This window comes from Euleptes europaea, chromosome 8, assembly GCF_029931775.1.
Source record: "Euleptes europaea isolate rEulEur1 chromosome 8, rEulEur1.hap1, whole genome shotgun sequence".
Lineage (NCBI taxonomy): Eukaryota > Metazoa > Chordata > Lepidosauria > Squamata > Sphaerodactylidae > Euleptes > Euleptes europaea.
This window is the reverse complement of record NC_079319.1, coordinates 7,941,123-7,953,954: the sequence shown is the minus strand read 5'-3', so window position 1 is coordinate 7,953,954 and position 12,832 is coordinate 7,941,123. Positions and strand designations below refer to the sequence as shown.

At 45.4% G+C, this 12,832-nt stretch overlaps 1 protein-coding gene across 1 annotated transcript; it reads right to left on the bottom strand.

The window, feature by feature from the left end:
* Positions 1–2,765: 2,765 nt before the first annotated feature.
* On the bottom strand, positions 2,766–3,731 carry LOC130481870 (proto-oncogene Mas-like). Its single transcript, XM_056854655.1, has one exon. The coding sequence runs from the start codon at positions 3,729–3,731 to the stop codon at positions 2,766–2,768; it is 966 nt and encodes a 321-aa protein (XP_056710633.1).
* Between the last annotated feature and the right edge of the window lie 9,101 nt (positions 3,732–12,832).

Here is a 12,832-nt window from a genome sequence, read left to right as displayed (position 1 = left end):
ATTGTAGTTGATATGTATTTAGACAAAGGAACATTTGCATGTTGTAAAATATGCTGTATATACATTCATTACAAATCCATAGTACAACCAAGTACACAACAGAAAAGAAAAGACATGAATCTGGAATTGTACCCTGTTAGAGATTCCTTCATTAGAAGAATACAAGACTGGAGACAGATGAAATTTGAATTGATAAGTCTCCAATCTCTGATCATAAACAAAACTGCCACAGAATATTTTGGCTCACTCTCACAGGACATGAAACCTACACATCGGAAAAGTCGGCATAGTTCTTGGAACAGCTGACAACTCCTTCACAAGTTCACAAGTTCAAATTTATTGCAGCTGGCTAAGTGTCCTTAGAGGGCAGCAGGAAAAGAGGAAGACCCAACAAGAGATGGACTGACTCAATAAAGGAAGCCACAGCCCTCAATTTGCAAGATCTGAGCAAGGCTGACAAAGTAGGGCTGTCGATTCGGTTCGGCCCGAACAGAAAAAAAGCCGAATTTCCCCTGATTCGGCGGTTTTTAGTTCAGGACGAACCAAACTCAAAAATGGCGGGAAACCAGGGGAGCCGAATTCAGCGAGTTCAGGAGTTCACGAATAAATCTGGCTAATTCGGGGCTGTCAGTAAGCAGCATAACTGTCAGTAAGCAGCATTCTCCTCCCCCGGCCAATCGGTGGCCAAGCTGGGTCTTCTCCTGGCCAATCAGTCAGGATTGAGTACTGGAGGAATCAGCTGATGCGTGGCCGGGCCGGGGAGAGAGAGTGAGAGAAATCCTCGTGTGTGTGTGGGGGGGTGCTTGTGCACATTCGCTCCTTTCTGTGGCTGCAGGGGGTGCATTTTTGGGGGTACAGACCCCAAACTTTCAGTGGAGCTTCAGACAAGCCTTCTTAAGAGACCCCCCAAGTTTTGTAAACATTGGGTCAGGGGGTCCCGAGATATGGGGTCCCCCCTTTTCTCTTTCCGTGGCTGCAGGGGGCGCATTTTTGGGGGTATAGACCCCAAACTTTCAGTGGAGCTTTAGACAAGCCTTCTTAAGAGACCCCCCAAGGTTTGTAGACTTTGGGTCAGGAGGTCCCGAGATATGGGCTCCACCCCTTTTCCCTCCCCCCCTTTTCCATTTCCGTGGCTGCAGGGGGCGCTTTTTTGGGGGTGCAGCCCCCAGACCTTCAGGATATCTTCAGACGAGCCTTCTTAAGAGACCCCCCAAGTTTTGTAAACATTGGGTCAGGGCCCCCCGAGATATGGGCTTTCCCCTTTTCCCTATTGGGATGAATGGATTACCCAATCCTGTATGCATCTCCAGAGCAAAACGTCCCGTGCTTAAATGGAATCGTCTTGGATTACCCAGTCCTCCTCCCAGCCCCTCCTGATGGAACAGAAGACAGCCACAGTAAGACCCCTTTGGGGGCTTTAATCTATACTTTTTTCTCCTGTGTGTGTGTGGGGGGGGAAAGCAGAGTCTGTGTGCGTGTGTGGGGAGGGATCAGTTTCTGTGGGGGGGAAGCCAAAGGGGGCTTTCGCCCATTCTGCCTGGGGTGTGTGTGCCCCCTCAAGTCTCTCTCTCCCTGGTTTGAGGGGGGCTTTCCTCAGATTTTCCCTCATTCATACGACTGTTAGGTCTATTTTGATTCTTGCTCAAAACTGGTTTTCAAATGGTGACTTAAAGAATGCATTTGCCTGGTCCCGAGTCCCATGCAAAAGGGGAAATTCCACCCCCTCCTGCTCCTTATGCATAGCTAGCTGCCTCTGTCCCTTTCCATGCTTTGCACGGTTGCAAAGGTGTTGCTTTGCAAGGTTGTGTTGCTTTGCAGTGTTGCTTTGCGGTTGTGTTGCTTTGCAAACTTCTCAGCTGTTTGTCGGGGCTGGGAACTTTGTGCGTGGGCGGCAACCTCTGCTCAGAGATGCACATTAAGGGTGGGGGGGAACCCTTTCAGGGCCCATATCTCAGCCCCCCTGACCCAATCTTTACAAAACTTGGGGGGTCTGGCAAGAAGGGTCCTTTGAAGCTCCGCTGAAAGTTTGGGACCTCTAACCCCAAAAATGCCCCCCCAGAGCCACGGAAAGGCGCGGTTGTGTTTTTAATGGCTTTATTCAGCCGAATTTTTTCCCCGAACTTTGAATTCCTGCCGAATTGCACGGACCCGAAGTGTGGGAGTTCAGACTTCAGCATATCCCGAATCTAAACGGGCCGAATTCAGCTGAATCCAAACTATACCAATTTTTTTTTAATTCAACAGCCCTATGTCAAAGATAAGACATTTTGGAGGACTTTCATTCATAACGTCACCATGAGTCGGAAGCGACTTGATGGCACTTAACACACACACACACAAGAGTCCTTCAAGCCAGCTGAGGAGAACTGAAACTTTGAATACTTATAATACTTTGGAAGGGGTGCCAAAAAGGTAGCAGATGGAGTTATCCTGCTGATTAATAAGTTGATTAGTTTATTAGATGGCACACACAATAGGTATCTATGAAGCCACCTTATACTGAATCAGACCATTGGTCATTCAAAGTTAGTACTGTTGGCTCTGATTGGCAGTGGTTCTCATACTTCCACCTGGTAGTAACGGTCTCCAAGATCAAGATCTTTCCCATCACTTACTACCTGATTCCTCACTGGAGATGCCAGCTTTTCATGATCCACATAGTCAAAACCTTTCCTCACCAGTATTTGTAAACAAAACATTATGTGGAAATCAGCACAACTGCAACTGGAATGTCAAAGCAGGATGTATTTGACTATTATAAAGTGTCATAGTGGCGTCTGAGCTGTGGTGCCCTGTTCCTCTCTCTGCCCTTCCTCTTCCTTGAAAGCCCTTTGGAGTATGACCTTCATGCTCTGCCTTTGTTGACCCCTCTTCTTTCTCCCAACCAAGTAATAGATCACTGGGTTGACACAGCTGTTTAGACAGACACACAATAAGCCAAATGCTATTACATAGTGATTTATATTATAAGTAAAAGAATAGACTGTGTAAATAGCATTCAGTGGAAAAGCAAAGATCAGGAAGCAAAGTAGAGTAAGTAAGATGATGGTTAAAATCTTTCCTCTATGAGGATGCTGTGACTTACAGTACACTTTGAACAACAGAATCATAGTGGACACCGTGACAAGAGGGAGGCAAAGAACTGCACCCACAATAAACTGATAGGAAAAAACGCCAAACAAAATGTACCATGAACCATAGAGAATTGCTTGACTTCCTGAGGACAGGCAGGAAAGAGCCCATATTAGGGCACACACGATGGCAGACAGGCGTGGTGGCCGGTGGCATCGATACCAGATGGGGAAGAGGACGGACAGACACCTATCAATGCTGATGGATGTTAATAGAAGTTGACTAGCCCCATATGTTGATGAAATGAATACGGGAACTATTATATTCAGAGCCACCACTCTTGTCCTCGTCACTTTTAAAATAGAAAGCAGAGTTCCAAACAGAAGGACCCCGAAGTCAGCAACAGCCAAGTTCAGGACGTACGTAGTGAAAGGGCTCCTTTTAATGTGGAAACCAAGAAAGCAGAAGACAATTCCATTCCCCACAAGTCCAATGATGCTAATACATGGGAAGAAGATGTACATAATATCACGAGCCTTAATGCTGTGCTCTTCTCTAGCACTGAAGATATTAACTGATGACGAAGTTTTACTGTATATATCACCATACTGGGGTCCATATTCCACAGGAGACAGGGATGTCTTGCTGAAATCAGTCATGGCATGCAGAATCTCCTTTTCGTTATATAAACAGTCCTGCTAAGAGAAAAGAGAGAAGAGAGGTATTGTCTTATTCCAAGTATTTGATCAAGTAACAATGCAGCTAAAGTTTTTGCCTTATCTTCCTTGCCTCATGCACTGAATCATTTCCAAAAGCCACTGATTTTGTTGAATGAAAATGAAATGGTATCCCTTCAAGCAGCTGGTAAAAAAATCCATCTCTTATTCTCTAATCACCAAACTCTTTCCAGGACAGAAAGTGTTTATAGAGATACATGTAGACATTAATTCTCACAGTACTTCTGTTTACCTACATGTCCTCAGATTTTCAGTCCCATTCAATCAGGATCAAATTCTCTGGTACTATACCATTCATCCAAAGGAGCCACCATCCTACATTACAGTAAAACAGGAAAAAGAGTTTTGGTTCTAAAGGCACACTCAGAACATCCAGTTGAGATGGAATTCTCTGGGATTGTAGCCCTCATGTAAGAGATCATCACTGACAAACTATAGACAGAAAGTGGAAATGTTTTTGTCTTCCAATCCACAAATATATTCCTTTCAGAACACTTTGTTTTAAAGTATCTACAAAGTCACTGTGAGCCAGTGTGATGTAGTGGTTAACAGGGGCAGCTCTAATCTGGAGAAATGTGTTCGATTCCCCACTCCTCTACATGAAGGCTGTTGGGTGATCCTGGACCAGTCACAGTTCTCTCAGAACTTTCTCAGCCCACATGGATGCAGGCAATGGCAAACCACCTCTGAACATCTCTCGCCTTGAAAGCCCAAAAGGGTTGCCATGAGTCAGCTGTGACTTGATGGCACGCACACACACACAGAGTCACCATTTGACCAACAAAGATCAGCCCTTTTCTAATCAGTCAGGAAATCTATGAAAAAAAGCAGGCCCCCTTGAGAAATTTATCTGGAAATCTGCTCTCTGTCCTCTACCACCCACCCCTCAACCACTATTCTCTGCCCACTCCTCCCACTACCATCCCTTCTCCTTTCTTTTCTTGTCCCCCTCTTACTCGCAAAACTGGCCTCCACCTACTCACTTCCCTCTCTTTCCTCAGTTTGCCTTTCCTGTTATAAAGTTGGCAACCTCCAGTTGGGGCTGGAGGTCTCTTAGAATTACCACTGATCCCCTGAGATCAGTTCCTCTGGAGAAAATGACTGCGTTGGAGGGTGGCAATACAATGGTCCCTCCTGGTCCCTAAACCACACCTTCCCAAGGATCTAGGATTTTCCCAGCTCAGGGCTGGCAACCCCACCCCACAACCTCTTCTAATTTCTCATTGCACTTTTCACCCACCCGTCCATCCTTCTCTGGCTACTTTGCCCCTCATCACTGTTCTCACTGAACACCCTCCCATCACCCTCCGTCCCACTTCTTCACCCATCCACCCTCCTCTCCCATATTGCTTGTTGGGCTGGCCAATCCCCAGCCAGCCCACTTGGCTGCCACCACCACCTGTAGGGTTGCCAGCCTCCAGGTGCTAGCTGGAGATCTCCTGATAGTCCAACTGATCTCCAAATAATAGAGATCAGTTCCCCTGGAGAAAATGGCAACTTGCAATTGGACTCTATGGCATTGAAGTCCCTTCCCTCCCCAAACTCCACCTTCCTCAGGCTCTGTACCAAAAACCTCCCATTGGTGGTGAAGAGGGACCTGGCAACTCTAACCACCTGCCTTCTGTGACCCCTCCCCTCCCCTGCCAACTCATGAGTTGAATAGATTTCCAGATTGATCCATTTTTTGCTTTTCACTGAAAGTTAATGCTGATCCTGCCTCACACTGTGGCCAACCAGTTCCTCTGGTGGTCCAACAACAAGGCATAGAGGTTGAAATCTTGCCCTGATGTTTCCTCCTGACATGACCAAGGTAGAGACCAGGGACAAAATAAGGAAAGGTATAGATAGACAAAGATGTCAGACAATGGCATCAGTGTGGGCACCATAACTAACAAGGTGCCAAAGGCACACTAATATTCAGGGCAATCCCACCTTGAATTCACGTGTGAAATGACTAAAACTGTCCTTAGCTTAACTTAACCTCCATGTAATCACTTGCCAAAGAGAGCTAACTCCGCCCAACTTCCTCCCATGCAGAAAATAATAAGGATCAAAGTGCTGAAGCCTAGTTTCCATGGGGTCCCCTCTATAGTTGTCAGATTGCCCACTATGGTGGCAATCTCCTGCCCAAGAGCTCTGGTCCCTGCTGCCACTCAATCATTGCTGGTGGTGACAGAATATGGAAAACAAGAAACCAGATGACAAGTCCAGTACTACAAAGAAGAACATGAAAACATCTTGCCAACAGCTGGTGAGAATCTCTGGGGTTACAAACTCAGCTGATATTATTTGAGATCTCTGTGCTCATGTTTTGTTCAGCAAAATAAGGGAGAAGGATTGTGGCTCAGTGACAGAGCATCTTCTTGGCACGTGGAAGGTTCTATGTTCAATTCCCAACATCACCTGTTAAAAAGGATCAGATAGGTGGAGTGCAACATTTCACTCTTAGACCCTGGAGAGCTGCTGCTAGTCTGAGTAGGCAGTACTGACCTTGATGGACCACATGTCTGATTTGGTATAAGACAGCTTCATGTGTAATTCACATGTACGTGTAATCCATTATCATTATCATTATTATTTTAAATCCAGCTATCTAAAACTTACCTCTTCTGGAATGACTCCAATGTTAGCTGTTCAAGATGACTCCAAACTTTACATGTGCTCTTCAAGGAAGCTTTGCCAGTAGAATTTCAGGGCACAAAGATGGAGATGGAGAATGAACAAGCAGTAGGATTTGTTTGCTTCTTATTTCCTCACATGTTCTGTAGAGGCTGATGACCAGCAAGGGTGTGGCTATCTCTCTGCTCTCAGTTCCCAATTTCTCACTATGTGACAATAACATCGGAGGAATCCAACAGCAATAATGACCAAATAATTTCATCAGGGTGAAAAGCCAGCTTTCTCTGTTTCTCAGAAAGCATAATGTGGTCTTGGTGATCCATGTTCTTATCACATTCAGATTAGATCACAATAATAGGCTTCACATGAAGCTGCCTTTGAAAGAGGAAGGGAAGGCTGAAAGCTGAAAGGACCTCTGGAGACATGGAGAGACCTTCCCTAGAGGTCTTCGCATCCACCGGCCCCCTCAACCAACAGAGGCACGAAGGGGACAGAGGCATGAACGTCCTCTCCAGTGAAGGAATTTAGAACATGCTTGTATACTGGAGCCCATAAAATGGTATGATGACACCATGCTTTTGGCTCTAGAGTGATCTTTCTGACAGGACCCCCAGAGGAATGATGTCCCATTCCCCTCAACCCTTCTCCAAATACTGTCACACAGCTGATAACAGTGTACTGGAGGGGGTGGATATAGGGATCATCTCTCTCCTGGTTGCTTATTTGTTTCTGGGCACAGTTCAAAGTGCTGTCTTCAAAAAGGGGCATATACGTTTTCTAAATAATGAACTACAGTGTGTCTTCATTTACACATGGTATTTCATTATTCATACAGAGAGGGTTTCAGGTCCCCCGTAGCCATCGGCTGGGGATGGGGTAGAGTTGCCAGCTCCAGGTTGGCAAACTCCTGAAGATTTGAGGATATCACCTGGGGAGGACAGCAACCTCAGTGGGATACAGTGCCACAGAGTAGGGCTGTTGAAAAAAAATTCAGTAAAGTTCGGCTTCGGCAAAATTCGGCCCTTTTAAATTTGGGACGTGCCGAAGTCCGAACTCCCCCACTTCGGATCTGCGAAATTTGGCTCGAGATCCAGAGTTCAGGGAAAAATTCGGCAGGGTCTTTGAAGGGCAGGCGGAGCCCACCACTTCAAAGAGTCGGGAAGGGGGCGGGGGTCTTTAAAGATCCCCCCCGCGGGCCTTCACGGAAGCCCCGTGAAGGCGTGCGGGGGGGAACAGAAGGCGCAGATCTGTTTCCCCCCCCCCGCGTGCCTTCAGGGAAGCCCCCTGAAGGCGCGTGGCGGAAACAGATCTGCGCATTCCAGCTGGGAGGCGCAGATCTGTCTAAAGAGCCCCCCGCGAGCCTTCATGGAAGCCCTGTGAAGGCGCGCGGGGGGGGGGACCGCGAATCTGCCAAATTTATTCGCCGAACACCCCGAAGTCAGCGAATTCGGCTCCCCCATTTCCCGCCTTTTTTTTTTAGTTTGGTTCGTCCCGAACTAAAAACCGCCGAATCGGGGGAAATTTGGCTGTTTTTCAGTTCGGGACGAACCGAATCAACAGCCCTACCACAGAGTCCACCCTCCAAAGCATTCATTTTCTCCAGGGAAACTGACGTCTGTAGTTGGAGATGAGCTGTAATTTCAGGGAATATCCAAGTCCCACCTGAAGGCTGGCATCACTACATACAAGTAGTGTCTTCCTTGCCTTCCCAAGTTAGTTCCAAGGGCATCTTTACCCACACAGAGGGAGGAGTTTGGGGAGGAATTTCACCTATGATCTATGATATACCATAAAGTTTGCCCTCCAAAGCTGCCATTTTCTCCAGGTATACTGATCTTCACAGTCAGAAGATCAGCTTTAATGTCAGGTCAGCATCCCTAGCACTGTTTACTCCATTCTGGCAAGCGGGAAGTCTTCTTGGATTCTCCTTCCTTTATTGCAGTACCCCCATGCCACATGCAACTTTGTTCATGAGAGAGCTGTAGACCTCAGCAGTGGTTTTCTGGAACAAACAATGAGTTACAGGTAGATGATTAAGGTGTGGAAGACTCCCTCGCACATATTTCCTTCACTCATGCATTGAAGGCCCAATTCAGTGACTGTGAGACAGATTTGTACATTCAGTTTCAAGACGACTATGATTAGGCTCTGGTCCATCAGTGGAACTACCATCACTTGATATCCAAGTAGTATATATATCACCATACTGTGGTCCATATTCTTGCTGAAATTAGTCATTGAATGCAATTTCTCCTTTTCATTATATAAACAGCCCTAGTAGGAGACAAGAGGTAAGAGAGGTATTGTCTGATTCCAAGTAGATGATCAAGTAACGATGTAGCGGTGGTTTTGAGTGATGGACTTTAATCTGGAGAACCGGGTTTGATTCCCCACTTCTCCACATGAGTGGCAGACTCTAATCTGGTGAACCAGGTTGGTTTCCCCACTCCTACACCTGAAGCCTGCTGAGTGACCTTTGGCTAGCCACAGCTCTCTTAGAGCTCTCTCAGCCCCACCTACCTCACAGGGTGTCTGTTGAGGGGAGGGGAAGGGAAGGTGATTGTAAGCCAGTTTGATTCTCCCTTAAGTGCTTGAGAAAGTTGGCATATAAAAACTAACTCCTCCTTCTACTCCTACTCTTCTTCTTCCTCCTCCTCCCAACACTGGTTCCCACCTCCTTCTTGCCTTCCCACTGCCCCCTCTTTTCTCAGTCCGCCCTCCCCATCAACTCCTCCCCCTCCTTACCAGAATGACTGCTCACCTATTCCTCTCCCTCCACTTTGACTCCATTTTGCTTGCTTGACCATGATCTTTGTCACTTCAGACCACTAGGATTGGCAACCAGTGGGAGTCAGAGGGGACGGGGATATGGGGGCCCCATCAGCATGATGCCATTAAGGTCACTTTCAGAGAAAACCCGGAGGTGATGTCACTCCACTCTAGGAATCACCAGAAACTATGGTTTTCCCCAGAGGTGACACAACATAGTTGTGCTGATGGAGATTTTTTCCCCTCCCAGCAGCAGTAACAGCAGCAGGGAGCCGGTGATCTCCCACCCCCAGTGGGTAAATGACATCCCTACAGATCATAGTTTGCTTTGATCTATTTGATAACAGAATGTTTATTTTTTCTGACACACTTATACCCAACGAAGCAAACATTTACATGCTGCTTCTATTGATCAGGTTATAAAGGTTCCATCCCTGCAAACAGCCTATGCCATTTCCAAAGATCTTGCAGCTGGGATCTAATTTTGAGCAGTACCTTCACACTCCAATAAAGTTCCAGGGATCCTGCTGCTGGGAAATAGAGGCAATGTGGGGGACTGCTATGCTTTGTGCTTTCTAGAGGAGGAGTACGGTATTTTTTTTTCCACATAAGCATTTGGAAGATACTTTACAAGGAGAGATTCCCTGGGTTGCGAAGTGAGCAATTGGGCAGCTGTCTTTTTTCCTTATTGGCATGGTGTAGTGGTTAAGAGCAGTGGTTTGGAGCGTTGGAGTCTGATATGGAGAACCAAGTTTGATTCCCCTCTCCTCCACATGAGCGGTGGAGGCTAATCTGGTGAACTGGATTTGTTTCCCCACTCCTACACATGAAAGCCAGCTGGGTGACCTTGGACTAGTTACGTTCTTTCAGCCTCATCTACCTCACAGGGTGTCTGTTGTGGGGAGGGGAAGGGAAAGTCAGCATATAAAAAACCAACTCTTCTTCTTCTTCTTCTTCTTCTTTTTAATTTGTTTCATATGGGTCCGGTTTTTGCAAGTTGGAAAAGTGGCATTGAAATATTTTAATGAATGACTCAAAATGATAGGCATGTTAACACACACAAATTAAGTAACAACAGGAGTAACACTTTTACATTAAATTGAAAACCACCTTACTACTACTACTACCACTTACACAATAATAATAATAATAATAATAGTAATAACAGTAATAGTAATAATAACAACAATAATAATGGGTGGGTCTCAATAACATTTTCGTTATAATTCTGTATGTGGGCCTTGGGAGGAATATTTCTGTTATTGCTTAGTTTTTTAGTTACCGTTTCTGGAATCAAATCCAGGTAGTTTCAGCATCTGGGACTATTATTTTCAGTTAGAAGGGATATGAGGGTCTCTGGTGCAAGGGTTTATATAGATAATGCTACCATATTTGCACACAACACAGTCCTCTCTGTAACCTAAAGATAGGGTTGCCAACCTCCAGGTACTAGCTGGAGATCTCCTGCTATTACAACTGATCTCTGGATGATAGAGATCAGTCCACCTGGAGAAAATGGATGCTTTGGCAATTGGACTCTATGGCATTGGAGTCTCACCCCTCCCCAAAACATCCCGCCAATGGCAAAGAGGGACCTGGCAACCCTACCCGTTAACTTTAATGGGAGACATAACTGCTAATTGACTTGCATAGTTTCCAGCGAAATATTTTACAGCACACCAAAGTTGCAATGCTAGTGCATAATGGATTACAAGAAACCCGCCTTGGGCTTGGAATGACAACCTCCAGAGTGGAATGACAGTCCCTGGGCCCAGATAAAAGACTCTAGGATTGAAATGACTGTTCCCAGCATGGGATGACAGCCCTTGGGGCTGGATTCAGTCCTCTGGAGACTGTCATTTCAGTCCCAGGGTAGTTCTTATGGTCTCCGGGACCATCATTCTAGTCTGGTGGCTCAATTGTCTAAATAAATCTGCACAGTTAGAACTACATTAATAAAGCCTGAAGCATTTTGCGGTCCTGTAGGAGCCCCAATTGTGGGGCTCTAACAAAACCAGTAAAAAAAAAAAAGAAAGAAAGAAAAAGGGGAGAAACCACAGAGCCATGCCTCCAACTAGAGGCAAAAAGCCAAAGCCAAATATTTTTTCAGATTTTTCAGGAACTGGCTATTTGGATTTGGCTTTATCCCTAGGTTTTGGGTTTTGTAAACCTAAAACCCGAAATTTACCAAAATGGCTAAATTTGGATTTACTTTTGGTTCAGGTTTATTGATATGCACAACCCTAATCTTGGGAGACATAGGCTCAGAATCGTGTTTCTACAATAGAAGCTTGGGCCCGTCACAAATTATCAGCCTGGCCTACCTTGCAGGGCTGTTGTTGTGAGAGAAGGGAGGAGGGCAGAACCATGTTCTAAGCTACTTTGAATCCCAGCTGGGGAGAAAAGTGGGGTATAAATGAATAAATGTCAACACTTTAAATCACTGTAACCATTTAAGGAAACAGTGTTAAGTGCCATTAAGTCGCTTCTGACTCAAGCGACCCTATGAATTAATAACCTCCTAAATTTCCTAGGATTAACTGCATTGGTTGAAGAGACAGGGAGATAAAATACATCCTTGTCTGACCCCTTTCCCAATTGAAAACCATTCTGTTTCTCCATATTCTGTTTTAACACTAGCATCTTCTTCGGATTACAAGTTTTGCACAAAAATACTCAGATGCTGTGACACACCCATTTCTTTTAAAACCAACATTGTTAACTTTTCATGGCAAACACAGTCAAAAGCTTTGCTGTAAACTATGAAACACAAGCTCATTTTCTTCTGAAATTCTCTTACGCTCCAATAACCAATAGAAATTTGCAATACAATTTCTAGTGCCTCTTCCTTTTATGAATCCAGCTTAAACATCAGGCATTTCTCATTCCATCATTAACAGTCTTGGTTGTAAGATTTTGAGTATCACTTTGCTCATGTGAGAAATTAATGCTATGGTCTGATCGTTGCTGCAGTCTTTGACGTCTCTCTTTTTTTTTGGAACAGCAATGTAAATTGACCGTTTCCAGTCTGTGGGCCATTGCTTTGTTTTACATGTTTGTTGGCATAATATTTTGATGGACTCCATTTCTGTGGCTTAGAATAGATCTACTGATGTCCCATCTATTCCTGGTGGCTTGTTTCTCCCAATTCCCCAGAGCTTCAATGTGAAAATCCTCACTTTGGTCTCACTGCTACCATGTGCCTATTGAACCCAATGTGGTATAGTAGTTAGTGTTGGTCTAGATCAGGGAGACCCAGGTTTGATTTGCCGCTCTGTCATAAGAAGCTTGCTGGAGTACTTTGGGCCAGTGAGGATAACATGGAGGAGCTGATAACTATGTAAGCCTCTTTGGGCACTGTGATGGTCTGCTCCAAAAGCCCCACCTCTCTTCCATGGCTCTGAACCAATCTGAACCAATGCCTCATGTAAATACAAGTGATTGTCAGCCAATCAGAGCCCATAGAGCTCTACTGGATGGGAGGGGGTGTGCCAGCCTCAATTTAAAAAGGGGGAGGAAGCAACTTCCCTCAGGAAGGGAATCCATGGCTGTAAATCAGAGCATCAGTTTTAGCCAAGGATTTTTTTTTCTGGCTTTTAGGTAGGATTTGGTTAGGCTTCATAAAGAAAGTTTGT

Bases quoted from the DNA above. Each gene is read 5' to 3' on its own strand.
- LOC130481870 (XM_056854655.1), bottom strand. From the start codon at position 3,731: ATGACTGATTTCAGCAAGACATCCCTGTCTCCTGTGGAATATGGACCC.